Below are 21,974 nucleotides of genomic sequence, written 5' to 3'. Positions count from 1 at the left end.
TGTCTTGCTCATGGCAACAGGTGTACCCGTCTAATGAGAGGATCCTACCACCATGTGGCTCTCGGGTGCATTTGTGGTGCTAGTAGCGTTACACAGATATCTTAAAGTTAAAGTAATATGCTTGAGCATAATTGTACATCACTATATCTCTTTATTATCATCCATGAGACTTTGTCGGACATGAGAATTGACATAATTGCGAATCCAGGCTGACCATAGAGATATAAAGTTCATATTCGTGCCGACACCCGGTTCACATTTATCTGTCATGTTATGTCAATGCTCTTTGTCTCTCACTATGCTTGTGATGCGACCAACACAAGCCGTCTCCCTCTCAACACACTGCATCAGATAAACGTGAATGCAACCATATAAAATGTATGAAACTGAAACCGTTCTGATACGTCACGACACAACACGACAGATAATTGTGAACCGGGCTTTATTATGTGTTGATAAATTTGTTATTCAGTTAGACTCAAGGCTTGGATACCGGTTTAATTTCCAAACCGTTATCATGTTCTTGGCGCAAAACCTTTTCATTTTGGTTTCGTTCGCGAAACCGTTATTTTTAAACCGGTTTTTAAGGGAACATTTCCATAAAGTCCTTGTCAGATTAACCGGTTTAGAACAATAAAAACCGGTTTATTTAGGTTATAGTCAAGTTCTTAAAAACGTTGGCGATCTTATGAAAGTTCGGAGTTAAACCGGTATTTACCGCTATTTTATAAACCGGTTCCGAGCCTTGGTTAGACATATCTTTTACCTTATTGTTAAATTGAATAACCGAAATGTCATCTGTCTTTTATGGGTCAAAGGCCTCATTGTCAAAAGCATTTAAGTGACATTGGTTTCCACCGCCTCTTTCTGTCATACGGTAAAGGATGAGAGCAGAAAGAGACGGTATATGGTCGCGAGTGCCCACACGTCAGACAATACGGCCTCTGAGGTCTATCAGTCCAGGTGCGATAAGCAATAAGGCCTTAGGTCTCTTGAAGCCTGAGGACATTGACAGCTTTAATTCACGATGACATTAGACATTAGCTACGGGAGTAAATATCGGGACTTCATTAAAGTTAATCACAGCTTACATCCCGTAGTGAAATCTGACGACAGTGAGGGTAGTTTCATGAGTGAAAAATCAGTTAAATTGTCAGGAAAAATTGGACATATGTATTTTTTTTTGTCAATCAAACAAAAAATCACAAAAATTAAGCGCGTCAAAGGGGAGCCGTGACGTCACACCGTGCATAAAAATTTATCTTCTGGCATATAACTGGCTATTATCTTCATAATGTTTTGTTTAATTGACCAAAGAAAAAAATACGTGTCCAATATTTTACGGGTAATTTAACTGACGAACTAATTACAATTCTTAGGGGGCTGTTTCACCACCCACTGAATAATTTTATTTGACGGATAAATTTAATCAATAGATGGTGAAATAAGGGGTTAGGCAATAAGTCCATTGTATTATTAAGCTAAGGACCTTGCATTCTATTCCATAACAATTCAGTGCTTTTGTTGTTATCTATGATGAGGCGTCCGGCAGTGTCCTGAAATAAGTTAAAAATTAATACATTAATTAATTAAAAAAACACAAAAAAAAATAGTTCTGAAAATTATGGCAAAGTCAAACAAAAGGTTAAATAGGTATGTTTTTTGCTGAAATTACAAATGTAAAATTAGCATCTGGGTAAATTCTGCAGCTTTCGGCTAAGATAGGTACCTATATCGCCCATTATCATTCATCTGTGCACCAGTCGAATTACTCTTCCCCATACTAGCCACACGGTAATTAGACTGAGTGCACAGGTGAATGAGAATCCCTGTTTCTGTCCCAGATCGGTGTACTCGATCTAATTACCTTGTCACTTTTCAGGAAAAAAAGGGCCACGGTAATGAGCTTGGTGTATAAGGATAAATGCGATCTGTTTACTAAGTAGGCACGCCTCAATCTCTTTGCACTCATAATAATAAAAAATGGGCTTACTTCTTGGAACTGCTGTCATGGTGGCTTTGGAGGTACTATCACTGTCATCAGACTCTGATCTGGTCTGGAAACTGGTTTCTGCGGATGAAAATTATCGTGTCACATTTTCTTTTCACTTTTTATTTAGGTATTAAGTAAATAAAAAAAAGGAAAAATTTCGCAAACTGTTACGAACAAAATATTATACATTGGTTTATTATTTAAAAATAAAACAAATAGTTTTAAGTAATAAATTACCTCATAAGATAATAGATAAAAAATATTTAGTTAAAATTACTAGTACTAAAATGTCAGAATTTGTATTTTGTTGTAAATAAAAATGAAATAAATTACTTATTATTAAGTAGCATTTAGGTACCTATATGGTCCAAAATATTAATATTGTGTAGGTACACATTATTCTTAATGTGCGGGGTCGATTTGACCGATATTTCTTACTGCGAAAACCTATTTATTTTTATCTTTTTAATACGTACTATTTATATTGTCAACTTACATGCAGCATACCATAGCACGAATCTTTCTCAATTACAATGGTACCCAACCCCCGCCAGCAAAAAGGTTAATTGTTCTAACAAAACGATCAATCAATTAATAGACCCCCGGGATCCCCGCGACGGATTAATTAAACCGAAGCTCTAGTTTAGACGAAAAACTTAGTTAAATGGAAGAAGTCATTAATTTTATCTTTTAATTAATCAAGATTAATAGGCTGTATTAAATTTAAGGGGCTCAAGCCGATTAATGTTAATGTAAAACACGATGGAAATGTTTTATGAGGTAATAATGAAAAGTGTAATATTTTGGTAATAAATTAAGTTTTAGCTAAGATGAAACGGTAAATGTTATTTTTTAAATAATTAAGCAATGCTCACACTCAATTATGCTCACAACACAATGTTATGAAAATAAGGGTTCTCTGTCTTTTCGCCGAATTATTATTTCCATGTTTCTTACGTTAAAGTGTTTAATTTCCCAACTCATGATCTTCTTTTGAACCATATTTTTCGGAACTTTCATAAAATAAACCCAAGCTTACCTACTGTGTTCTATAAAACTATATTACAAGATAATACCTATACTGAGAAAAAAAAGTGGTTTCGGAGTAAATTGATAATTGGGAAATAAAACAGTTAGCAAATTTAAGATTTGGGAAAAATAATTCTACTAAAAGGCCGACCAAAAATACTGAAAATAAGTAATAGAAAAAAAATAGAAAACTTTGTTGTCTAAAAGTCAATTTAACTTTTATGTGAAATGATAATAATATTATTGAAAAGTAACAATACAACACTCAACGTTTTTAGCAATTTTACTTAAATATATTGTGATTAGAATCTATTTAAACTCATTTTATCAAACTTTACGCAACATTTGCGTAAGAGGGGACAGAAGAGGAGAGTGGCGTGGGTTACAATGTGAGCGTGGCAAACATCGTAAGAAAAAACGATCGAGATTTTTTTGACTTACTTATACAACGTTGCATATAATACATTTTTTACGACTTAGGTAGTTAGTGTTAAACTTTATTAAAAACTATGGCAAACACATATAAGAAGTTAACAACAATAAATGAATGGGAAATAACAACAACGAAAAGAGCTCAAATTTTAATTACCATCTTCAATTTGTAAATGAAAACTTTGAAATAAAAAGTTGATTTAATTAACATAAAGTCCGGTCCAGAGCTCTGCCAAGTCCCAGAGGAAACAGGCGGAGATAAATCTTGTCGAATGTCCCGATGTTTCTTTTAAGAATACTTATTCTGGGTACGACAGGTTTATAATATTAATTTATTCAAAAAACCAAGGTAGCCTAGGTAGACTACGGCAAGCAGAGTATCGTGGGTTCAAATACACGGTTCGCACCTCTAACTTTTTCAGAATTCTTAAGTAGGTATTTCATCCAAAAGAATGAAGTGTATCAACTTTACAGAGAAGGAAAATATCGCGAGGGAAAGCACTTCATTAACTTGAGCTTAATAGATTTTTTGTGAACCTTACGCTTCCACATTATGATGACGGAGTAAAAAATAAACTAAAAGAATGGTTACTAACCAAATGTTTCTACAACCTAAAGTTTCTGTGAAAATTACAAATAGTTTATTAAATTTTAAATTACGTTTAAGTTAATTAAGTTTACTTTTTACTTACTTAAAATTTACTAATATTGCACGTCCAAAATGGATAAACTGTTTGGCGCTATTTAAACTATAACATCTTATAATTGTACACAGTTGTTGACAATAAATTACTCTCATTCTGAATTATTCTTATTCAAGAGTTTAAGGCAACAATAGCACGATTGTACAGTTATAGGCATCAACCTTCTTAATTAAGGTTCCTTGTCATCATCATCATATCAGCCGTAGGACGTCCACTGTTGGACAACCACGGTTGCTTCGGTTGGAAGCGACCTGCATCCACCATGAACAGGCTTTAACCAGGTCATGCGTCCATCTCGTTGGTGGTTGGTGGTTGGTAGTAAGCTCGTTGAAGTGGCAATGGGCAGGCCATAATAGCACGGAGAACAGATGGCCGTTGGGGTTGAAAAGTTCTTGAATGGAGATCGCGGATCGGCAAGCGCAGTATAGGAGGTTCCTGTTACACTATGATAATGATAAAGTTCTGCAGCATTTCTGCTAGAATACTGTTTTAGCTGACTCAGGGCTGTACGGCCAGAGTGAGCAATGCACATCGCAACTGGAATGGAATCGACTGTGACTTCGAATTCGAAAGTTTTTGTTGTGATTTTGTTTTCGAAGCCATGTTAGATAACCATGTACATACTACTGTTATATAAATGGGCAATCATGTACAGTCAAGGAAACTGAATCATGTACTACAGTGGAACCTTTTCATGGTCAATTTCACTATGATTCCTTTGGCAGATGTATGAGGATGTCCACGTGACATTGACATTAGTAACAATAGTTCCACTCTGATACGTGATTAAGTTTACTCGAAACAAGGAATACTTTATCATTCGAGCGACATAGCACTTGAAACATATTATAATTTGGAATAATGTAAAATTGTTTATTGCATGTCATATTGCAAGTTCAGATAGAATTAACAATAAGTATAGTAACATTTTACGCCCTGCGGCATCCAGTGGCGTGGAGTGAATATTTTTGGTTAGACAACCCGCGGAGAATGAAGACATATCTAACTCATGTAAAGCATGAGTTAGATATGTCTTTGGATACGACACCTTGGCAGTTAGTGACAAGTAAATTTAGGCAACCCAGCGGGAATCGAGTTGTTACGACACCACACAAATTATAGACACAGCTTTTTTAGAAAAAAAAAATTGTGATACGGGCAAAATTGAACAATGGCATAGTCATAGTAAAAAAGTAGGCAATATTGTTAGGTATTGTTACCACGACGAGTGCCCGCATAACAATTATCAACTTTAACATTAAGCCGCTACTGCAATTACGCAAATCGTACCGTCGTCAAAAAGGATCCAACTAAATTACCCCGTCATAAAACTCGCCCAGAACTTCATCATTGTCAACATGTTTGGGACAACAACGCCCAACTTTCACTCATCAGCCCAAAATATTATAATAATCTACTTAACCAACTCAAAATTTAATTACGGGCCCTGAAGTATAAAATTCAATTAAGACATCTTCGTTTCGAATGCCGGTTTTCGGTCCGCTATAAATTGAGACTGTCTCATATTTCAGCGCGACATGGCAATACTAGTGAATGCTGAGGCGGTGTTTTGTGATGTAAATGAAAATGGAAGAGACTCAGACGTGGATATTTATTATGCGTAGACGACAGTCGCATTGAATGAACATTGTCATTAGATAACCCAGATAGCGAGACAAACATTAGCTAAGCTCAACTCAAAATAAGTATGTTTTCTACATTTATTTTTTCTTTATATTCTATATTATACGTTTTTCTGTGTACGGCTCAAAATTAGTAGAAATAAGAAATAAGTCAGAAATATTTATTTCAAAACTAACATAACGAATAGGTAAAAGTAGGGATTCATAAATATCTAAATATAATGTTATGAAAAAGAAATCCGCTCAGCATTCTGGGCCACAGAAGGTAACCCGACGCTGATATTATCCAGACCATAGTTGGTATGTAATATGATAAAAAAAAACAAAAAGAACTAAAACTAAAACAAATTGTATAAACCAGACCCCTTACGCAAAGTTTCGAACATGCTGGCAGCGTTCCCTGTTTGAATTGCTAAGTTAATTTTTTGTCCAAGGAAGCTGCCGAAACATTTACGTGCACTTGCAGGCTTTTTAATCTAGGTTAAAGTGGTCTTAAGTCCTGTCAGATCCATACAAGAACTGTCAGTTTAAGCCTTAAATCGAGGTTTAGAAAAGCCTACAAGACATCCTTAAAGTTTAATTTGTCCCCTAGCCACTTCCATTTCCCGAATATCCGCACTGAGCTAGAGTGACAACGTTGCGTTCGGGACTCCATTGTCAGACTCGCTGGCTCGACCAATCCGGAAACGAACAGCAACTGCGGCAGATGGCTTCTGCCTATCACATTGATTTGCGTGCGCTGCGTCATACATACTGATGCGACGGTTCCGCATGGATTATGATTTGTTGCACGGATGAAATTGAGTTTGGATCATTGTCTATTTGTCAGTGAATTATAGGGGTGTCATTTTAGTGCTGTTGTAGCTTTATAAGCGTGAGAACGGAATGTATCAAAGTATGATGAGAAAGATGACGTACCTACTTTGAGTGAGAAGATGAACGTTCAACAACTCCCCAACAAAATTGGTGAAATTAATGCCTATATATGTCCCACTGCTGGGAACAAGCCTCCTCTAAGATTGAGAGGGCTTGGGTCGTTGTTCCCACGCAAGCCCAGTAGGTACCATCAGCCAAATATGTAGTCTACCACCCTAAAGTTGATAATCGTTTGCATGCCATAAAACAATAATGCCAATGGACGTGTATTACGGGTATTACTGTATTACGTGTATTATTCATTCGATAGGAATTTGTGTAAAAATTGATAGACCACTTATTAGGCTGATGGTATGTATTGCGAACTTCTCCATCACCATTAAATTGCTTCGCAGTTTGTGCAGGTTCCTCTCTTAATGTTTTCCAATTTGGAATGTAACTTCGTACATGAATTTCGAAAAATCGAACATGCGGTTCCGGATTTGAACCCACGCCCTATCCTTTGCTTAAGAAGTGGTATGTCACCACTAGGCCTTTACGTCTTACCCCGTCCGTCCGTCCTTAAATCTATCCATAGTACTGTAGGAACTAGGCTGTATACCGCTGGCAGGTGGTAAAACTGACCACCTGGCAGGTTAGATTGACTTGTTTTGTATAAGGATAGGATTTTTTATACAGTACCTACTCTGTGCAAAATTTTAAGTACCAATGCCTTCTAGTTTGGGTTGTGCTTTGTTAATAATATAGAATTGTGTATTCAAATGATCGTAATTATATTCACACACCTAAATGCAAAATGTAAATGCGGTTAAGTAATAAATAGGCCCTCCGTCGTTTATGAATTTTGCTTGCTCAGTGAACGCCGTAATAAAGTAGATTTTGCGTCACGTTAATAGATGGGGCTTGGGATATTAGAACGTCGTATTTGAGTTAAAAATTAATGCATAGATTTACTGATTGACTGATTTTTGAGAAGTTACTGGAAGAATTATAGCATGAATTTGAAAAAATTGGCATTTTAATATTGTCCGCGATTTAATTATGGTTCGATACCTATATCTTTTGGTACATTGATAAGATCCTGCACACATTTTTCTTAGTGTGATAGTTAATAATTATGTTAAACAGATACGACATGAGAATTGCGATAATTATGCTGCATTTCACTTATTTTTTTATATTAGTTTTGAAAACCTGTGGTCTGTAAGATATTTGTAACTATGTATTTGTATGATTGTTTGTCAGGTCTGCTTCACAGGCATGACTTTTACGAACTGGAAGATGCAGCGTTGGCTTGTCTGTCAGTGGATGGATCGACATCACGAGAATTTCAAGCCAACAGTGGATGCGGGATGGTAAGTTCTCGTTAAGTGTAGCGTTCTAATAGGGAAGTTTTTATTTAAAAGTGGAGGGAAACAATAATGTACAACTCGTAATGTACGCGCAATAATGTACGACATGATAATCCGAAGCATTATTGCTTCCGATTATCATGCTCGCGCATTATCAGGGCGTACAAAATATTGCGCGCGCTATAATGTACATAGTGATAATGTACGACGTGATAATTTGAATTCAATCGATTCGAATGAATAGACATTTTTCACCGCGGATCGAGCGAGCGCAGCGAGCGAGATCGATATAGTCGGAGCAGAAACGACCCGGCCGGGTTAGGTTAGGTTAGGCCGGTTTCGTTAGGTCAATGGAAATCGTAAGGCATGATAATCGGATGACATTTTCGGATTTCACGTCGTACATTAATTGCGCGTAATCCCTGCTAGTTCGGATAATGCGTGATAATTCGTGCATAAGCACGGATTATCAGGCCGTGCATTATTTAAGCGTGCATAATGCTTCGGATTGTCACGTCGTACATTAATTGCGCGTACATTATTGGTTCCCTGCTAGTTCGGTACGGGGTGATAATGCGCGACATGATAATTCGTGCACATAAGCACGGATTATCAGGCCGTGCATTATTTAAGCGTGCATTAAAAAGTCGTACATTAACTACATCCAAAGTGGAGTCTTCTTCCTTTTCTTTAGATAAAACTCACTCGTCGTGATTGACCCCAATGAATGAATTTGAAAACTGAAAATGAGGCCAAAACTGTATCTCACTGGTTCAGTTACATCCAACATCCGAAAATACAGACGATGGGAGCGAATTTCATTCCTTAGCAATTCTCACTATGAAAGATGAAGTACTATACTCACCGGTGTCGAAACGCGGCCGGCTGGGCAGTCGGTTCGGCAAGTCTTGGTTCTCCACGTGGTCGAAGGTTCGGAAGCCCAATGCAAACTCCGCGTACGGGCTAATCTCGAACATCTCTGTACGGAAACAATAACAATGAAGTCAGAGATTACAGTAGACTGTGATGTTGCTCATTAAAGGTAGGTAAACAAAGTCTACATCACGTAACACACATACATATATATTTAGGCTAAGTTCAGTTGAACGCGCGGTGACGAGCGGCTGGCTCGGCGCGCGGTTTGAGATTGTAACAAATCAATGCTGTTGTTCACTCGTACATGATGGTCACGCGCGTTCATCTGAACTTAGCCTTAATGTGATTCAATTTGATGTGTGTTAATGTGATCAATTTTATGTGAAGATAATACGTTGTATTTTGTAAATGTAAGGTAAACGTACGAGTCCTCGTTACTATCCCAATAGTTGGCACCTTTAATCTTATTTCATGAGCAATAGAGATGACGGCAAGGTGTCGTCTATTAGGTATTAGCGTGTCGAGTACTTGCACGTTTACTTTAGGTATTTTTTGCTTTTATTTTTGTCTGTCATACAATATATAGGGTGGAACCTAACGATGATCCTTTACTTAAATAGGTGATAGGATTGCTTCAACTGAACAACTTTCTCCAAGGAATAAAGGTCGAAAAACGATTTTTTTTTCGCCTTTCCATAGTAAGTCGGTCAGCTAACCAATACATTTTGTATGGGAGTCTGAATTTTTTTTTCGTTTTTCGACCTATAATCCTTGGGGAAAGTTGTTCAGTTCAAGCAACACTATCACCTGTTTAAGTAAAAGATCATCGTTAGGTTCCATACTGTACCTATAATACTTTGTGTAAATTTTTCGTGTTTGTGCTTTTTACTGGTGTTATGCTTTGCTTTTAGTGAGTCTAATGAATACATTGCATATCGAAAGTCACTGAGTCCGTGAGTACTTACCATTCTTACTAGTCTTCCTATTGTGCACAGGCGAGGTGTAAATACGCGGCGTCTGCGCATACCGCTCCTTGTGCTCCGAATGTGACGTCACGCTCTCGTTGCGGGATTTTACGTCTTCGGCGATGGAGTGGCGGTATTGGGAGGAGAAACTTTGCCTGTATGGAATGTGCAATATTGTAACTGATTGCCTATTCCATCTCTGATAAGTTATAATGTTTTGAACTTTCGGGATTTTCACTGTTAACTTTTACAATATTTAAATTGGGACTAAATCTACTCGTGACCACGGCCACTGCAATGTGGAAGAAACGTCGAGGTAATTATTGCTCGTTACGTTAAGCATGGTAAGTCCTGGGCGTTGTAATATTATTTGTTAGGTTTATGGTATTTTATATATACTCACGTACTCTAGATATGAGTAATGCGACTTGTAAACTGCCTAAAAGTATGACAATGTACCTTTCTTAAGCTAGTGAAGCTAGCTACGGTTGCGGCCAAATAACGAACCTCATATTACAACACTCAGGACTTATTATGCTCAGCGGAACGAGTAATAATTATCTCGACGTTTCGGTCAAATTGCAGTGGTCGTGGTCTACTCGTGTTCAATTAATTATTTATCGTTTCGTTATGCGTGATAAGTCCCGGGTGTTGTAATAGTTATGAGGGAAAATCACAATAGTTTAAGACCAAATAAACTACGGCACTCACCGTCTTCTAAAAAGTATGCAGATAAAGGCCAAAATGCAGACGACGAGGAGAATGGAGCTGCAGATGATTACCAGCATATTCAGGTCGAACAATTCTGATGGAGGTCCAATTTCCTCTGCAACAAATCCATTTTTTTCACTATCATTTATTTATTTATTTCTCAATAATTACTCCATTACAGTTAAAACGCCAATGCGCTGTAAAATACAAATTAATCAAAAATAAAAAAAAGATGCAAAAATGTCAAAAATAAAAATTATTTTGTTATCAACATTAAAATAATATTATTGTTAATAGCACTAATACCGGTACACACGATATAATACCTTGCAACTAACTGAATCCGATAGGGTTGGTCCTGCTATGGTTTCCTTAAATCTTTAATACAAATATATTTTTCTCAGGATTTAAAACTATCTCCATTCCATATATCATCACGATAAGTTCAGTAGGTACTTTAAGCATGCAAGCATAACAAACAAACAATCGAACATTATTATATCTTATACATACGAGTAAAATTACGTAACAACTCCAGAACATTTCGACCGGTTCCTACTAACAAAGTCAGATATGAAAAATTTACATTTCTTAACAACGGTCATTTGAACATTGCTTCACTTCTAATAAGAATTTTGGCGACTTTTTTCACTCAAGCTTGTGTGTTGAATTTGCAAATTTATTGTGAGTGAATTTTGCAAATTTATTGTAAGTGACGTTTTTATTGCAAGTGAATTTTGATTCGCTACATTAACTTCTAATGTCTCGACTTCTGTATCTACAAATCAAAGTCTTGAAACAATTTAAGTAGATACATCGGCTGCTATTAACTCCGGATACGAACTTCCAAGCTTGCTTTAAGCACTTTGAAACTAAGTAAAGTCCTCAATCCTAAAAGATTAAATGTCAAACGTTACGACTTAAATGATATCGATGAAAAGGCTGCGCTTGTCAGATTTCTAATTAAAGTTTAAAGGGAAATTATTGGTATATTCTACTTTGGAAGATTGAATAGCTCTGTATAATTATGTTTAAGTTCAAAGGTTCGGTGGTTAATTTGGATTTACTCAGAATTCGGTAGTTGAGGACCGTTTACTGACAAACTTTGTTGAAGTCAATTACCTATCTAAAATTTCGTTGAACATATGATGAATACTGGGATAAGTTACTCCCAATAATAATATGAATTTTAACATCTTTATATTCTTACACAGTGGCTTTGTGATTAAAAGATAGGATAGACATAGATGCATCGTTAGGTCTTGAGATGTTAAACTTTATTTGGTAGATTTCTACCGAAGTGGGTTAACTGTTCTAACAGATTTTACCTGTACCGCACCCACAGGCATGCGCCCGCGAAGTGCACCCCCGTCATCTAGTATTAGGCCCTTATGACAAAATGAATAGGGGAAGAATAGGTAGTATCTGGCAGTAAAATTTAATTAAAAAGCTCTTTGCTTGCATCTAAGACAATTTCCAGGACACACTCTCAGTAAATATACGGTAAATTAACTGCAAATGCTCTACCACTACCTGTTGCCAACTTGACAGATCTTCGTTACATAAAAAAGTAGGTTCTTCCTGTTTATTGATAAGGATATCTACAAAGCCACTCAATGATGCTAATAAAACTTTGCGTATTTTATATAGCTTACCTCCTTCAATGGTCTTCGTAGGGTAAGTATAAATGGTTGCTGCAACGCCAGCATCGTTAGTCGCAGTCACTCTCAGCTGGTACCAGTGTGCGGGAGTGAGAGATCCGACCGCGTATGACGTGGGCATGGCACGAAGCGGAGGCGCTTGGTACAAGCCTTCGTAGAAGCTCCAGCCAAGGTTCAGATCTATGGGCTGGGGAAAACAGTATTTTTCACCTAACACTAAAACAGCTATTTAAAAAAAATGGCTTCTTTAAATCAGTCCTTACCAAATAATATACCAGAAAAAGTACCTAATTAAGAAATAACATAGTAACGGCATGTTATAGCAACGAAGAATTAATTAGTAAGCAAACTTATGATATGGATGATGAAATGTGACATGATTGCACAATAAATTATTTAAAAAAATAGTTGTCAATACTTTCCAATACTAGTTCAAAACAATTGTTAAATATCATGTTAATGTAATGTAAACTCTTTATTATAAAAAATAAGTAAACAAACACGATTGACAAACAATGAGATATATGTACAAAGGGGAACTTATCCCTTTAAGGGATCTCTACTAGTGAAACCTTTGAGTGGATGAGAGGAGCATTCAGTCAGGGACAGACAAAAAGTGAGTAAGTGAGTGAGTGATATTATTATGTAATTTAAGATTTCAATAACATAAATATAGATTAACCCTATCAATAAAATTTTAATCCTTTATTTTCTGACACATTTGTTTAAAATAGAAACGATAATTTAGATACGTTCCCAATTGTACGATTGTCACAATGTCGATGTGGATGACATTGCTTTAAGAAGTTACTGCTCTATTTTTGACCTTGTGCCACAGCCACACATTAGCGTCAGCAAAAGCTACTTGATGTCATCATAGCCACCATCTTCCCAGTCCCTATGTGTATGTAGATGACATTGCTTCAAGTACTTACTGCTCTATTCTCCGCTCTGTGCCACATATTAGCACCAAGCGACCGGTATTCAACGTCCCACTTGGTGATGTCACAGCCACCGTCGTCCCAGCCGCTTAGCTGGATGTAGATGTGAGTGGCGTTGCTCCAGAGCCAGTCAGTGGAGGGGGGTGGAACTGGTGCTGGGAGAAAGGCGGTTATAATTAATCATCATCAGCTGGAGACGTCCATTGCTGAACGAAGGTCTCCCCCTTAGAACGCCACAATGAACGACAACAGAATATGATTGATAAATTAGTATGGCATATTGAATCTGGTAAGTAGACTAGGGGCTCGGCTGGAAGTTAAAAACGATGTTAATCTATTTTTAGATAAGTGCATCGTTTTTCCGTACTCATCACATGCATTGACACGTTGTAGGGTACGAGGAAGAGTTTTTTGTTCATTTAGTTTTGACAGTGACCTTCTATGAATTATTGAAATAATAGATATACACACTTGCGTGTATACAGTACCTGTGAATAAATAAACTACATAATATGATTTATTTATCTATAAAGTTTTTTGTATCCTTACCTCCACCTAAAGTATTAACATCAGTTTGTGCTGGTATAGAAGTTCCAACACTGTCAGTAGCAGTAACCCTCACAGAGTATTTGGTGCCACACTTCAGGCCAACCAGCGTGTGTTGCTGAACTCCTGGTAGGCGGGTCTCACGAGCCACTGGCCAGGCCTCCTGCCAGGGCCCATCACCTTCTTTCCAGGTTAAGTTGTAGGCTGTGGATGGAAAGTGGATGAAAGTTATGCCATACTGGTGGTTGCAGTGTGGAGTTCACTTGATGTGATAAACAATGTGTATGAGTCTAAGAGATCGGTGTCTTGTAATGAGCTTAACGACATCATATTACGCGGACGTCAATCTCAAACAAAGGTTTTAATGTTAAAATTGTTGTCAACTAAACAAATAGCTGATAACTATTACAACACTCGGGACTTATCACGCTTGACGAAATGAGTAATAATTATCTCGACGTTGCGGCCACTGCAATGCGGTCGAGGTAATTATTACACGTTTCGTTATTCGTGATAAGTCCCGGCCGTTATAATAGTTATGATATTTTATGAGCTAATGGGTTTAAGTGTTTCTTAAAGATGTAATCACAAGATCTTGATGTGTTTTTTTTTTATTCAACTGGATGGCAAACGAGCAAGTGGGTCTCCTGATGATAAGAGATCACCACCGCCCATAGACACTTGCAACACCAGGGGGATTGCAGATGCGTTGCCAACCTAGAGGCCTAAGATGGGATACCTCAAGTGCCAGTAATTTCACCGGCTGTCTTACTCTCCACGCCGAAACACAACAGTGCAAGCACTGCTGTTTAACGGCAGGATTAGCGAGCAAGTTAAAAAAAATATTATATTTAGTACCAAATTAGCGAATTGAAACATATTACATTTTAAGACAGCTACCTAGAGCTATTTTTACGTGAACGATTTATAAATGTTTAGGTACTTAGGTACAGTCGAACAAGAAAATAACGAAATGAAACTGTGCTGTTGAAATTTTATGGCGTCTCTTGTGAGCAACTTTTTATTTTCCAAATAAGTTAAATGAAAATGATGTTTTCTGATGCTTCCATTGAGAAACAAAATAATGAGAAAAACTTCACAATGAAAATTGTTGACACGAGTTAAAAAGATTTTATTACCGATTTTGCGACAGGTGAAGTTGAATAAAAGCTTATAAAAACAAGCTTTTGGACGAAGTTAGGAGGAGTACCTGTCTTTATTGTGACGCTTAAAAGTTTTCTTTTACGACGAGACGCTTACGAACTTCCTGATACTAATTTTCATAAAATGTTAAACTCAGCTTTAAGTATTTTTGTTATAATAGGATTGCTTTAAATGATAGCTAAAATAAAACATTACAAACAAATAAGAAATAAAAAAAACATCAGAGAAACCACACATTGTTTTAGTTTGTTCTAAAATACCGAAATATATGCCAATTTTGCTTCTAGGGGAATCTTTGCCCAAAAGGCAACTTTGTAATAAAATCTATTAAGGTGCTGAAATTTTGGGAAATGGACACACTATTATTCTTTTAAGGGGAAAATAAATATGGAATGTAGTTATATGAAATGAATGAAATTTCTTTCTAACTTAACTCGGTAGCTTGTCGCAACTTGTCAAATGCAGTGCATGTTTTTGCGATTAAATTCTTGTGCTTACTAAAATGTAAGTAACACTTAACAAGATAACCAAAAGTAAGTTTGAACTATTTTCCTATAATAAAACATGAATTTTAGAATATTAGATCCAATATTTGATAATAGAAAGCCTAATAAATTGAAAGTTGTGACTGTGGGCAATGTTGTCCCGTAATGTTTGGATCTGTGCACTTCAACATTGCCCACCATGTTGGGTTTTTAACTAACTTCGTTTGCAAATACACTGTCTGCTTGTAGCTGCGAGAGCACTTACTTATCCCATAAGACAGCGAATCGTTGCTATACGCTCTCACTTCATCCCACTGCACTACAAGGGAGTCCTTGTACGGAGTGGCCCTCAAGCTTGGAGGGTCTGGCAGAGGCAGAACCTTTACGTGGTAGACCACAGAATCAGAGCCGTAAAGGTTCTTGGCTAAGCAGGTGTAGTTTCCACTTAGTGCTTGGTCAATACCTGTGAAAAACAAGGTAATACAACATTGTGCCGGATATCAATTATGCTATAGTCATATCGTTGAAAAAGTTCACGATCATTTGCTATGGGAAATAAACTTCTACACTATTCTGAATTCCTAATTTCTTTGAAAATGTATCTTATTGATCGGTGCAGATATAGTTTTAATGACTATTGTGTGTTGTGTCAATAATTATAGATAATTATTTTTTTATGCTATGTCATTATAGTCCTACTTGCAACATCGTATTGATAAAATTGTTGTGTTGTGACTTACTTACTTTATATTTTATGCCAAATAAACTGAAAGGAAAAGGGACTGAAAGAAAGAATAATGTTTTATTGTATTCTTAGGTAAGACTACTGAATTGTACCTATTCTCAGTAGTCTTTTTAAGTATCTACAATTTCTTTTTATTTATTTCAACAAGTTTCATTCTCAAACTCAATCATCTAACTCTTGGTCCATGTTTCCATCATTTATTTACGTCAACGCTAATCTTGAGGATGACAGATTTTATAGGAATTTTTAATCAAACTATCCCGTTTCATAAAAGCCACCCGGTCTTACTGAACCCAAAACTTTTCCCTTTAATTGAATTATAATTTTTCCCCTTTTCGCTTATGTACGTTTAGTATAATAATCGTCATTTATTTATTTTATTACATTTCACAGCATAACATTTAAACCAAAGCACTGTGAAATTCAGATACAAGTTACACAAAGAATACACATAGAAACAAAATAACAGGTAGATTACCTACTTTAGTTAGTATTTCACAGAAGAAGACCGTACATCCATCTTCTCGCAGAACTTCAAACATTCATCACACACTTCTAACCATCTACTTGCAAACAAATCACAGCTAGGGGTAAATTCGAGAAGCGAGTTTATCTGGTGCAAAGCTCGAACCAGAGGAGATTTTCTGCGAGATACTGTTCGCGCTGCCAGCGCCGCTAATAAATGGCGACAGCGTGCCATGTCTTGAGTGCAACGTCTACTTACTCTTTATCAGCAAACTATCGTCCCTGTTCCTCGTGAACCGCGGATGGTGCGTGATGATATTCTGATTGTGATACCACACAGTCCTCGGAGGTGGGGCTCCAACACTACGGCACTCCAAGAGGAGGGAGTTGCGTACGGCTACTGACACTTCACCTCCCAGTGACGCCACACCTGCTACAACTGTTGGGAAAAGGTTATCATCATTATCACCATCATCATCATCATTATTATCATCATCATCATCAACAATGGGAAAAGGTGTTGTTTTAAATGCAAATCGGACCCTCACACGAAGTGTTCCTTATATTGACTCTGCTACTGATTGACGGTGAAAAATGAAAAAATCGTAATAATCATATCATCTGACTATGTACGTCTCTAATGGAAAAAGACTCTTCTCAAACTGGGGGGCCTGCAGAGTTTCACATACGTCATTGAATTGTTTCGTAGGTAAATGCACTTGGAATGTCTTAGTTGTATGAAGCTTAAAACAGTTGTTTATATTGCGAATTTTTTTAGACTGTAGCTCCAACGGATTTGCTCTAAAACCTGTGTGACAGGCAACCAACGCATAAATGAGTGACGGTAATATAGGAACGGAACGAAACTAAAAATCGAATCTGAAGTTCCTTGACAGATATCTTTGTTACAACATTTAGTAGCTTATAAAGGTAGTGACTTTAGTCTGCGTGTCTACTGTGTTACCTTTAAGTTAAGGCTCGTATCATCTAATTGGCAAAGTAACAATTAAAACTTGCAAGTCGTCACTTTTGGTAATTGACACGAACTTCACCAATTAGTGTTTCGTTTCCTAAGTCCCAGAAATTCCCAGAAAGTTAACAAGTCTTCAGCCGTAATGATTAAACTTCAGAATTGGCGCAAGTAGTTAACAAGTGTCATATGTTGTTTTGAAATTCAGGTGTTCCAAATTAATATTAAGTAGTACTCTTACGTGAACAGCGAGTCTTTGCGTTCCTAGGTTTCCAATGTATTCTAATAATATTCTCTAAGGAATGATACTGGAAACATGATAGGATCAAACCAAGTCAATAAATATATACAATAAACATTTGATTTTTATGTTGGAGTGCCACTAACCCACATTTACACGACGAATGAACTATGAGTAAGTTCTGTAAAAAAAAAAAATTTGTTGACTGTACTTTTTGATGACTATACTTCGATTGTCTTCCAAACTACATTTTCGTACCGAATTTGAAGTCGATACCATTAACCGTTAAGGTCTTCCATCACTACCAGATTAACTTACTATCACCGGATTTGCCAAATTTCAAGTCCACTCAGACCACTGAAACTGGGCCAAAATGGACTTGTAAGATTTGACCCAGTAAACAGGGCAAGTTAAATAAATGCTTAAAACAAATGAAAGAATCTCACTAATTAGAGCAATAAGGCACTAGCCCAGTAGTTCTCACTAAACTCTTTCTTCTTCTTACCTCTTTGTGAAGGAGTGTTAGTAACTCTTCTACTCTCAGGCCCTTCGCCGACGGCTGTGCTAGCTGTCACCCAGACGTCGTACTGTCGTCCTTCGGTCAGACCTTTCAGTTCCATCGTCTGAGTTTTCTCATAAGCGTCCGTGGTAGGCTGGGAGTCTATCCGGTAGGACTGAGGTCCGTCGTTGCTGAAAAAAGAAATCCAAGTTAGACATTATCCCCAGAAGAGAACCCCAATATATCGTGACACATAGCTGTGTGGCAGCCATTTTGGCTGGTTGTTCGGTTCATCGCTGCGCGCGCATAATTGTACAGCAACAGCTCCTTACAACAGCAATTGAATCAGCTTAAAAATAACCAACGTTGTTCTTTAACATAATTAGTTCTTATTGCGACTAAACTTCAATATATTAAATTTAATACAATCTTGCTTTTATTTCAGCAAACTGGTCGACATTTCTAGACAGGCATCTGAGACGTCTGGCAAACGATTTGGTAGGCTTCTTCTCTAAATTTCAACGATTAAAAAGCAGTCCTGCGTGTGTAGGCACCGGTATTTAAGAGTTAAAAAATTACAGTAGGGATTTCGTAAAACGGTAGTCTATAACGATATTTTTCCCATATATTAATGATCACTTCAAATTTTATTTGTAAAAATATAACAACAGAAAGTTATTACTCAGTTCTTTTCTCGTATGGTAGGTGCTCTAAAATTGGTGATCATTTAAAAAATAATCTTATAATTATTAAACATTATCGCCGTCTTCAATATAAAACTTATAAAGAAACATATTAACTAAAAAACTGGGGGTGTAAATGGAAAAAAACACCATTGATAGTTGAGCATATTAGATCTCCTTATCTGTCATAAAATTTTACCACCTGAATTCCGATGTCTGACATGATAGTGATAGTGACAATTGATGAACACGATCAAACAACATTATTACCTGGCCGTTGGCTTGCAATATATCGTATAATGAAGTAATCTTCCATTCGGTTGGTTTGGCTTCTTCCAACTGACCAATAGAGTGTTAGAAGATTGTGATAACAACTTGATTTCAGCGGGAGCGTCCGGCACTAAAGAAACACACATTTAGTAATGTATTTATTAAAAGCTTTTAAAAATAGATGTTTCTAACTATCACCAGGTAAGCTCTTATTCTGTAGAGACTGCTCTACTGTGATGGTAATCATGTAAGATAACAGACTGTGTCAAGATGAGCATCATATTTAATTAAAATTTGAAAAAGATTAACTGTATCCAGTACAATGAACTTTAAATTTAAAGTTTTGTAACAAAAAAATAAAAATTTGAGCAGTGAGTAGGTACAGTAAATTTTCGCTTACAAGTTTATGAACTCGACTGTACCAATTTAAAATTACTTATTTTAGCTTGACACCTCCACTCGTTCCTGAGAATAACAACCTTGAATGATAAACAAACAGACACACAGACAGATGGTCGGAAAGACAAAAAATTTATCATATAAAAGGTCCGCTATTACATTTTGATGTACAGAAACCCGAACTAAGAAAACTTACAAAGTAGCAAGCAACTATAAAAGTAACATTATCCCTATTGCCTGCAGAACTTGTTAAATATTGTCTTCCCGCAACTTTCCTCTAGATTATTCCTCGCTCGATACATTGACAATAGCGAAGTTTCATAAAACAATTTGGAACTTACCGTCCTGCAGAGTTGCGCACACAATAGGAAAGGAGAAGGGTCCGAGACCGTAGTTAGAGAACCCGGCAACTTTTATTGTGTAGTTGGTGAACTTGAAAAGGCTTTGCAGTCGGAGTTCCGTCACTAGGGAAGTCGCGTTGTGCCACTGCCAACCTGATGATTTACATAATGTTCGGATGTTACATAGAACATGCGAAGTTTATTCAAATTTCGTGGACATTTTGGAATATCAATGAATGAACAATTACATTGCTCACCCTCGACCTTACGATAGTTACGTTTATGCAATAAATGTGTTAATGCAGCTGCTCCTCCACCTCTCTACACTGTAAGAATACGCACGAAATCACACAAACCCAACTATGACCACTACATTACTTTGACGCGTTTCCAACTCAACCTCAGTGCCTGATTCAATGAATTATTTATTTAACTTGTTTAAAGATTCCTGTAGCTACTGTACGTTGTGTGAACGATTTCACTCAGGTTAATTTCTTGAACTAATTTAAATTATTCCCTAAAAGGATGCTTGTTAATGCTTCATAGACTGTTTCATTGAATTGTTAATTTCATTGTTTGATGTTCATGTGAAGAGAAAACGAGTTTGTAAAATATGGGCGGCGTAGGACAGATCCTTTTGCCATTCTTTGGGAGAGGCATACGTCCAGCACTGGACATGTTTCAGCTGTCGATGATCATGATGAGAACAATATTCATGATGATATTGATGATGCTGATGGTGAAAATGATAATGACGATAAATGTTTCATTGTGCCTTACCTTGTGCTGCATATAGCACGGTGTAGCCGATCAGTGCTCCGGCTTGTTTGTGGGGTGGTATTGGTTGCCAGCTGACTCGTAGCGCTGATGATGTGACCCCACTGCATTCTACCGACGTTGGGCCTTCTTCAGGTGCTGTTTAGGGTGAAAAATGGATATGGATAAAAATAACCCTTTGTTAGTGTTTTGAAGCTATCGTGTTGGATGTTACTCCACTCAATGTCGATATTAGTGAAATGTAATAAATAGCATATAACGCATAGACTTGGCAATGTAAACTTCGTTCTGGCAGTTCTGATAATCAGTCCAGCAAGCTGTAATGTAAATGAAAATGGAATAACGATAAGTCCACAAATACGTGATCAACATTGAAAACCCTTACAAAGATAAGGGCAAAATAACAGAAGAGGAACTTGTACCATTCCTCATTAATATCCGCGTTGAGGTAAATGACAGTGATGATCATTTTTAGGGTTTGAATTTGGGTCAAATTTTGAGTTAATTATAATCAATACTTTTAAGACTTTACTTTCTGAGAGGAGGCCTGTGCCCTGCAGTGGGACATATATAGGCTGAGATGATGATGAATACTTTTAAGAATAAATCCATGGTGTTACATTTAATTTGATTTTGCGCAAGAAACGAATGTTTGGGCGCTCGTGTTGGGCGCTCGTGTGTGCCACATTTGTGACAGTTTTTTTTTATCTGTGAAATGTATAATTATTACTAATATCGCTGCTATTTGCCGCCATTTCATGCTACCAAGATTTACTGGACCTACTTTAATCACATCACTCAAAATTACCATTCAAAAGTGGTGAAAACTTGATTTAGATTTCGTGGGAATTAAAAAATAGCCTTATTTTATTTCCAAGATCCCGCCAGGTATCTCATCATTTCACTGTGAAAGACATTTGATTCTGTAAAAATCTATCATCTATTTTTATCATGACTGCTGTTTCTAGATAAAGTTAAGTGTATTGGCTTCAAACGTCCAACTTAGTCTAAATTTAATGAAAAATACTAAAGTTAACGTCAGCAAAGAAAGGGATTAAGCGGTATTGTGTTAACTTAGTGGTTAGGTTACAAGATTCAACCGCAGTTGCCGAAGTATCAGTGGAAATCAGCCCTGTACTGTAGTAACTTAATATATTTAAGAATGTTGTAGTCTAGCTGTAAAATCATAGAACTTTTGTCTGAGGA

At 36.8% G+C, this 21,974-nt stretch overlaps 1 protein-coding gene across 1 annotated transcript in view; it reads right to left on the bottom strand.

The window, feature by feature from the left end:
- Positions 1-335: 335 nt before the first annotated feature.
- Positions 336-21,974, bottom strand: part of LOC141440360 (cell adhesion molecule Dscam2-like) — a 62,181-nt gene continuing 40,542 nt past the window's right edge. The window contains exons 19-32 of the mRNA XM_074104868.1: positions 20,772-20,906; positions 19,992-20,144; positions 19,252-19,381; positions 18,305-18,489; positions 16,848-17,027; positions 15,644-15,841; positions 13,733-13,933; positions 13,178-13,338; positions 12,237-12,429; positions 10,582-10,696; positions 9,871-10,025; positions 8,895-9,008; positions 1,994-2,071; positions 336-1,556 (exon numbers count right to left, since the gene is read on the bottom strand). Coding sequence (XP_073960969.1) covers positions 1,528-1,556; positions 1,994-2,071; positions 8,895-9,008; positions 9,871-10,025; positions 10,582-10,696; positions 12,237-12,429; positions 13,178-13,338; positions 13,733-13,933; positions 15,644-15,841; positions 16,848-17,027; positions 18,305-18,489; positions 19,252-19,381; positions 19,992-20,144; positions 20,772-20,906 — 2,027 coding nt within the window. The 3' untranslated portion in view covers positions 336-1,527. The remainder of the gene's footprint in view (positions 1,557-1,993; positions 2,072-8,894; positions 9,009-9,870; positions 10,026-10,581; positions 10,697-12,236; positions 12,430-13,177; positions 13,339-13,732; positions 13,934-15,643; positions 15,842-16,847; positions 17,028-18,304; positions 18,490-19,251; positions 19,382-19,991; positions 20,145-20,771; positions 20,907-21,974) is intronic.

This window comes from Choristoneura fumiferana, chromosome 22 (assembly GCF_025370935.1).
Source record: "Choristoneura fumiferana chromosome 22, NRCan_CFum_1, whole genome shotgun sequence".
In the NCBI taxonomy this organism is placed as follows: domain Eukaryota; kingdom Metazoa; phylum Arthropoda; class Insecta; order Lepidoptera; family Tortricidae; genus Choristoneura; species Choristoneura fumiferana.
The sequence above is the reverse complement of the archived record's forward strand: the minus strand, read 5'-3'. Positions and strand labels throughout refer to the sequence as shown.